This window comes from Chrysochloris asiatica, unplaced genomic scaffold, assembly GCF_000296735.1.
Source record: "Chrysochloris asiatica unplaced genomic scaffold, ChrAsi1.0 scaffold00140, whole genome shotgun sequence".
In the NCBI taxonomy this organism is placed as follows: Eukaryota; Metazoa; Chordata; class Mammalia; order Afrosoricida; family Chrysochloridae; genus Chrysochloris; species Chrysochloris asiatica.
The window spans coordinates 3,607,795-3,616,536 of NW_006408658.1; the positions used below are offsets into that span (position 1 = coordinate 3,607,795).

Consider the following 8,742-nt stretch of genomic DNA (forward strand, 5'->3'; position numbering starts at 1 on the left):
AAGCGTGGCAACAGTAGTGAGGTTGGCCCAGGATCGGGCAGTGTTTCATTCTGCTGTGCATAAGGTCACTATGGGTCAGTACCGACTCAATGATACTTAATAACAACAATAACACGTAGCATGAAAGGATCTCTGGTAGTGTAGTGGTTGTGAGTTGTACTGCTATTCTCATGGTCAGCAGATCGAAACTACTGGAGGGTCCCTGGGAGAAAAATAAGACTTTCTGCTCCAATAAAGATTTACAGCCTCAGAAACCCTATACAGGGTCACTATGAGTCGGACCTGACATCACGGCACACCACCACCAAGTAGCAGGAACAGATATCTGTCATATACTCAACACAAGATCTCAGACAAGGGGCTTAGCAAGTAACAATAGATAAAATGGATCTTTCTTTCAAGATTACATTTTTGCACTGTCCTTCTTAATTTAATGATAATTGGATGTTCACCCAATATTCAGAAATACAGTGATGCCTACTATCTCTGAAACTGAAGTAAGGAAGGGGAACTGTGGGGTCCATATTATCTTAGGGCTATCGCCAGGAGTTTTAATGTGGTGCTGTAGGATAAGCACTGGACTGCTAACTGCAAGATCGGCCATAAAATTCCACCAGCCCCTCCTCAGACATCCTATACAGGATGTGAGTTAGAACTGACATGATGACAGCATTTAACAATCATACTACCAAAAAGAATCCAGCACCAGAGAAGAGAGGAAAAAGGTAGTCTTCATGTTTCCTGAATTTCAGATATGGGATGGACAGTATCTTAAGTCTTACCTGCAACATCTCTACTGATGATACCTGCAATCGATGTTCCAGATCTGCGATGAGTTCTTCTATCAACTGGCTCTTCTGGGCCAGTTCATTATCATCCTCTGTCAGATGACACATGACATCCTCCTCCTCTTTCTGCAGCTTTTGTAGCTCCTCTTCCTCCTCATGGTCCAGGATGCGTCTCACCTGATCAAATTTTTGGTGGATACTTTCTCTCTCAGTCTGCATCTGATTCTTGAGAGATGAGAGAGAGGGAGGCAAGACATCATTCTATCAGAGAGATTACTTTAGTAGAAAAGGGCTGATGAATATGACTTTTGTTTTTTAATAAATATGTCACATTTTCCTGTTTCCCTTGCCTCAGGTGCTTTCTCTAGACGCTGTGTGGATAGGAAGTGTAAATAGAAAAGCAATGGAGAAGTGACCTTTTCTATTGGGTTGTTGTTCTTCTAAACTATTTGTTGAGTTATCTGCTTCACGTTTTCCTTCCTCATATTCCAAAACAATAGCCAAAAGTCATTCTGAATGATGCCCACATTAAATAAAACATCAAATACCTGGTGAGGTTTAACACCACTGTTGAAGATATTCATGGCTCCCTGCATTACTCATTAAACCCTCACAAACTCCACCCCCACCCAATGTTGCACCCTGATGCTGGATCTATGGTCCTAGCCAAGACTTTCTTCGGAAGAATTATACTCTCAAATAGCACGCTAATATTGGACACAGAATTCACCAGGTTTTGTCACCATGGAATCCCTCTAACTCTGACTCCAAATGTCCGTGTTCATTGGTGACATGTTCCCTACCTCCAATTAGGGAAGAGATGAAGATGTGGGTTATTGTGTTTCTGGTGAGCATCTGGTGAGCTTGAACCCCTAACCTTGCAGTTTAAACTGACATTGCAGTCCAGCATATTAACCTATAATGCCACAACAGAACTCTACTCTACAGGGACATAAAGCTAGGCCTTTCCTACCACAGCAGCTAATAGATTCAAACTGCTGGTCTTTCAGTTGATGGTCAAGTGCTTCACCTTTGCATTGTTGTGGTTGCTCAGTTTCTTAGAGTTGTTTCCAACTCAAAGCGACCTGGTATAAGGTTTCTGAGGAGTGGCTGATGGGTATGAACCTCCAACCTTGTGGTTCAAACTGACCTTGAAGTCCACTGCATTAACCCATAGCATCACACCAGGACTCCATTGGAATATAGGGGCTCCTAGGGCTGCGAACCTTAAGGTCAGCAGTTCGAAACTACCAGCCGCTCTGCAGGAGAAAGATGAGGCTTTCTACTCCCATAAAGATTTACACCCTTGGAAACCCTGTACAGGGTCGCTATGGATCGGAACCGACTCGATGGCACTTAACAACAACAACATATGAAGAAGATGACTAATCATATGCTGTCCATCCAGACGCATTCAATATTGGAGAATAAAGAGGAAAAGGCTTTTGTGGGACTGGGACCCTGTCCAGAACACTCTCAGGAGAAACTTCTCCTACCTTCCAGAAAGCTCTCTCTTCTCTAATGTCATCTCCAAACTTCTCAGCTTCCTTTTGCTGCATCCTCAGTCTTTCAAGAGCCGCCTTGACATTTGCCTGTAAAAACATAATCCTGCCAGTCAACCTATGAGTTTTCTTAGTATTCAGATAGAAGATTATTCAGGGAAGATTATCTGGCTCTTCTCAGAAAAGACGAGACTTTGCAGAAACTCTGAGGCTTATAAGGAATACCTGAGAAAATTCATCAAAAGTGCCTTATATTCTCTCTAAAATCCAACCCACTGCCATCAAGTCTATTTCAATCCACAGCAACTATAAGACAGAGTAAGGAGCTCTGGTAGCACAGTGGTTATGAGTCAGACAGCTAACCTCACAGTCAGCAGTTCGAAACTACCAGTGGTTTTACGGGAGTAAGATGAAGTTTTATGCTCCTGTAAAGATTTACAGCCTCAAAATCCCTATGCTGGGTTGCTGAGTTGGAACTGACTCCATGGCACATAACCAGCACCACACCCACCCACGACAGTGTAGAACTGCTCATTGTGTTTCCACAGGGGAGCAGAAAGCCTCATCTTTCTCCTGTAGAGAAGGTGGTGGGTTTCAACTACCAATCTGTGGTTAGTATGCCAATATTTAATCCACTGCACTAATGTATCTCCTTCATTTCTCTAGTCCTAGGAAAAGAACCCAATTACACAGCAAGTCACATTCTTTCTCTGAATCCACCAAGCTCCCCAGCTGCCCTCCAAGGGGGACAATTAGAGTTTAATCTGTCAACCAAATCTTCACCTACCCAACAGAAAATACAAATTTATCTACTTCTGACCAAGAATCTATACCCTGGACTTCTCCCTTATGTAAATGACTGAAATACACAGAAGATGAGCATAAGGTATGGAAAGAAATGATAAATCTCAGGTCTATGATGACAAGGTCATTAGAGCTGGTGGAAAGCCATTTTCTGCCTTGTCTTCTCTGACCCTGGTATTTTACCTGGTAATGCTGGACAACCTCTTCAACGAGGAATGTTTGGTGTCCTTTGTGTTCCTGAGAGCGCTCACAAAGCCAGCAAATGACCATTTCATCCTTCTGACAAAAGAGCAGGAGTTTCTCTCCATGGCGCTCACAGACATCTGTCTTCTGTCCCTCCTCCACCTTGACCTTCTTGAGTCTCTCCACTACCTTGGCCAGATGCCAATTAGGTCGTAGGTTGTCAGAACGATATATGCTCCGGCACACAGGACAACTGTTCTCTCCTTCTGAACTGGTCATGGATGCCTTGTTGTTCATAATGATACACGCTTGACAGAAGCTGTGGCCACAATCTAGGCTCAGAGGATCTCTCATCAGCTCTAGGCAGAGGGGACAGGTCAGGTCTTCATGTAGGTTCACTAGGATCTCAGATGCCATTGCTACCAGCTTCTTTCTTCACTAACTGGAGGATCTTCTTGCTGTCAGACTCCTGGTCCAGATAGGACTGTTAAAATTAGAATAGGTTTATATAGAAATCAAGGATAAGTCAAGGCTGTCCTAGTAAAATACACAAAAATAAAGAGGAGGGAAACAAACAAAGGCATTCAGTCACCTGGGCTAAAAGGGTTTCAATAATCATTTCAAACACATTTCAAATAAAAATATCACGTGGCAAATTCCATCATTTATTCTCTTTATTCTTAGCAGACAAAAGAAAAACCTGAGGTCCTTCCTCCAATATCCTTTGTGACTCACCATCTATCTTCTTGGTATTTCATTTGGCAAATAAATTCTCAGTCAGAAAACCACCAAACCCAGTGATGTTTCATGGCATTAATGCTTCATCTTTAGTAATCATAGAGCATTTGGCCTAATACCAGCACAAGAGGGCTTCATAAAGTTTGTGGAAACATTCCATGATCTTTTCATTCCATTGCAATCTTAAGGTTCAAACCCACCTTGCAGTACAATGTGTATCTAGCAGCGCCACCTGGACAGGTTTGGGGGTGGTTATGTGCCGTGGAGTCGGTTCCAACTCATAGGGACCCTGGACAGGGTTTCCAAGGCTGTAAATCTTACAAGAGCAGAAAGCCTCATCTTTCTCCAGTGAAACAGCTGGTAGTTTTGAACTGCTGACCTTGAGGTTAGCAGCCCGATTCCTAACCACTATGCTACAGGTTTAGAGGTGGGAATTGATCTAAGAGATTGTGGACCACAGGGCACACAAAACCAAAAGAGAAGGAGTCGAAGGATTAGCTCCAAAAATTATGCTCCCTCTCAATGGCTCATAACATTTTGACCCTGACAAGATGCTTTTCACCCAGGAGAAACAGGGACTCCACCTCACAGATTTATGTGGGAGAAGAGGGGGAAAAGACGTTTTTCCTCTAAAAAAACAGAATTCTGGCTGCACACAGAAAGGAGAAAAATCAAAACTTTAAAATACAAAGGGCATGGGAGAAGATTCAGTCTGGAGACATCATGGCCCCTGCAGGAAATAACACAGGGCCCTTTACTTCTAACCTCCCTTCTTTCTGGTGCCCCTGCCACAGAATCAACCAGCCTGCCCGTTGGCACTAGGAACAGGAAGTCTGCAAAACCTCTTTTGTTCCCTCAGAACCACTTCAAGACCATACATAAAACTTACCAAACACATTCAACTTTTTCTTCCAGAAGTTTTACAAACTGCTTCTACAAACTGTCCTCCGTCCAGAAAGAGGAAGTCCAATTCTGCGTAGAATACAGAAAGCAGGCCATGGACAGGCGTGGTCAGGATTCACACAGCGTGAGAAATGAAACTGAGATTCCTATTGGCAGGAGAGAAAACAAGGAAGAGAACTTAGAACCAATAGGGCTCCCGAGGAGGAGGGGGAGGGTAATGTTTTCATCTGACCTGGTGTTTCAGGACAGCCAGGCATCACATATTTAATTTTGTTGCTGTTAAATGCAGTGGGTGCAAGCACATGGCAACGCTGCATAGGGTTTCCCAGGAGCAGTTTGTGTGTTTGAACTGCTGACCTTGTGGTGTTAAGTCCAGGGCTGATCCTAAAGCCCCATACCAGGGGTCCATATTCAGTCATAATCACCCCCAATTTTGTCTGTGCAAATTTGAACCTCTTCTCAATTTGACTTCTTTGCCCACCCCCACCCCTCAAAGGCTCCCTATCATCCAGCAGTTGTTTGGTGAACCTTTTCAAAGAACGCTATTCTATTTTTAATAAGTGAAAATAAAATTTATTTAATTAAAATTTTTTTCTTCTCATACCTTTTAGATATAAGCTTGGTCATTTTACACCATCATTCAAAAAGTGTAACTGAGACATTTTACATTTTATCCTTATTCTTACTGCATGTTCCTTCCCATGACACACCCAAGATGGAAGAGATTCCATGACAGATTGCTGCTGAAACCATGGGCCACCAATCTTCATACTTTGCCTGATATTAGAGAGAGACGGTACTGAAGAATCCATTTTTATACCAGTAAAGTAGATATAAGGAACTCTGATAGTATAGTGGTTACAAGTCAGGTCAGCATATTGAAGTTACCAGTTGTTCCATGGGAGAAAACTGAAACTTTGTGCTCACATAAAGATTTACAGCATTGAAACCCTATGTAGGGTCACGTCAGAACTGACTCCACAACACAGAACTACCATCACCAAAGTAGAGATATTTTGTTATTGTTACCCACAGAATAATAAACTCATCTGATTTAGAAGGCTGTGCCCTTTCATCTTCATCAGCAAATCTTTTAAGGCCTCTTCACTTTCAGCAAGCAAGGTTGTATCATCTGCATATTGCAGGTTGTTAAGGAGTCTTCCTCCATTTCTGATACCACTTTTCTTTCATAGAACCCAGCTTCTCAGATTATTTGCTCAGCATACAGGTTGAATTAGTATGTGAAAGAATACACTCCTGTTGCACACCTTTCTTAATTTTAAACCGTACAATGTTCCCATGTTCTATTAGAACAACTGCCTCTTGGTCCATGTACAGATTCCACATGAGTACAATTAAGTGTTGAGGAATATGCATACTTCACATTGTTATCCATAGCTTGTCATGATCCACACAATTGAAAGTCTTTGCGTAGTCAATGAAGCACAGGTAAACATCTTTCTGGTATTCTCTTTCAGCCAAGATCCATCAGATATCAGCAATGATATTCCTGGTTCCACATGCTCTTCTGAATCTGGCTTGACATTCTGGAAGTTCTCTGTCACTGTATTCTAGCAGCCACTTCTGTATTACTTCTAGTAAAACTTTACTCACATGAGATATCAAAGATATTGTCCAATGATTTCTGCATTCCGTTGGGTCACCTCTCTTTGGAATGGGCACAAACATGGATCTCTTCCAATCAGTTGGCTAGATAGTTGTCTTCCAAATTTCTTGGCACAGATGAATGAGTGCTTCCAGTGCCACCTCACTTTCTTGAAAGATTTCAATTTTTACTCCATCAATTCCTGAGGCCTTGTTCCTTGCCAATTCCTTCAATATACCTTGGACTTTATTCCTTCAGTTTCACTGGCTCTTGATCATATGCTACCTCTCGAAATGGTTGAACATCAACCATTTCCTTTTGATACAATGACTCTATATATTTCTTCTATCTTCATTGGATACTTTCTGCTTCATTTAATAATTTGCCCAGAAAATCCTTCAATAACAAAAGTCGAGCCTTGAATTTTTTCTTCACTTCCCCCAGCTTAAGAAATGCTGAGCATGTTCTTCCTTTTTGGTTTTCTGACTCCAGATCTTCGCACAGTTCTTTCCCAGTCGCAATCTGAGGGGCTCATTTTCCGGTACTATATCTGACAATGTTTCTCTGCTATTGATAAGGTTTTCAGCGGAAGTAGTTCATCACTCCTTTTTCCTAGTCTGTCTTCATCTGGAAGTTCATCTGAAACCTGTCCAACAATGGGTGACCCTGCTGGTATTTAAAATACTGGTGGCATAGCTTCCAGAATCACAGCAACTCACAAGCCACCACAGTACGACAAACTGATAGTCAAGCGGAGGCCGAAACGCTATACAGGGTCATTATGTGTCAGAATGGATTCCAAGGCACTTACAAGAACAATATTGTCTTGTTCATTTTTTTCTTTTGGGGGCTGTGTTATGCTAGTTGATCTTGTTGTTCTTAGTGCCATAAAGTTGGTTCTGACGTAAAGCAACACTCTATAGGGTTTCCAAGACGTTACTGGTGTGTTTGAGCCACCAAGCTTGGGTTTTGCAGTCTAGTGCTTATCCTACAGAGCCATACCCATAGTCCAGAATAGATAAATACACATGTAGAAATAATCTTTCCCAAACCTATATAAATATATATATGGAGTAGTCCTGGTGTGCTGGTGTGGCACTGTGGGTTAATTGGCCAGACTGCAAAGCCGTTTCAACTCCAAGGTCGGTGGTTCAAGCTCAAGTTCGGTGGTTCAAGCCGTTCCTTTGAAACCTTATACAGGGTTGCTATGGGTTGGAACTGACTCAATGGTACTTAACAACAACAAATATATGTATCCATGGGTATAGTCCCATTCTCCTTCACACCCCTGTTAAGCTTGTGGGTCTATCTATGTATATAGTCATAGATTCTTGTTATTGTCATTGTTAACTGCTGTCAAGTTGGTTCTGACTCATAGAAACCCTTTATAGAATTTCTGAGGAGTTGCTGGTGGGTTCAAACCCTTAACCTTGAGCTTAACAGTCCAGTATTTATCCTACAATGAATGCCACACCAGGATTCTATTGTTATTGTAAAATTGTGTTTAAAATATTTAACTGAGTTACCTTTAACTCTTGTATTTCTCCCAGTGTCTTCCTTTGCCATCATCATTTTTGGCTAATGTAATCTTTATGGGAGCAAACCACCAGATCTTTTCTTTTGCAAAGTGGGTTCCAATCACTCACCTCTTAGTACAGAGTCAAGCACTTTAACAATTGAGCCACCAGGGCTCATCTTATTTTGTTCTCTTTGTGAAAGCTCATAGTTTTCTATCACTTTTTTGTCACATAATATTGTTATTGAATATCCCCTAACCTGATCTGAACTTTACCCCTTGAGTGTAGTTTCATGAGGAAAAGAAGGAATTGGGTATATTTAGTTCCTTATTGTCTCAGATTGACTACAAGGTGTTTTATTTGGGAGTGATACTTAAATAGATACCATTGTAAATGAATAGTTATGATCATCATGGAGTCCTGGTATGGTGCTCTAGGATAAGCACTAGACTGCACAGTCAGCTTTGAAAGATTGGTGGTTCAAACCCACCATCTGTCCCTCAGAAGCCCTATACAAGATCACTCTGAGTCAGAACAGGTTATATGGCACTTAACAACAACAGCAGGGGCAGGCTGTTGATTCCCCAGGTAGCAGAAGCTGTGAATAAGGTCTGGCAAGAGACCACAAGTCCCAAGAAGTAGAGGTAAGGCTGAGATGAGTCAGATTCAATACCCAGAGAGAGAGCTGTAAGGATACAAAC

The 8,742-nt window shown here is 41.9% G+C and overlaps 1 protein-coding gene across 1 annotated transcript in view; it reads right to left on the reverse strand.

Moving 5' to 3' along the window:
- TRIM5 (tripartite motif containing 5) overlaps positions 1-3,694 on the reverse strand; it is a 26,351-nt gene extending 22,657 nt beyond the window's left edge. The window contains exons 1-3 of the mRNA XM_006870328.1: positions 3,278-3,694; positions 2,285-2,380; positions 783-1,013 (exon numbers count right to left, since the gene is read on the reverse strand). Coding sequence (XP_006870390.1) covers positions 783-1,013; positions 2,285-2,380; positions 3,278-3,694 — 744 coding nt within the window. The remainder of the gene's footprint in view (positions 1-782; positions 1,014-2,284; positions 2,381-3,277) is intronic.
- Positions 3,695-8,742: the final 5,048 nt, after the last annotated feature.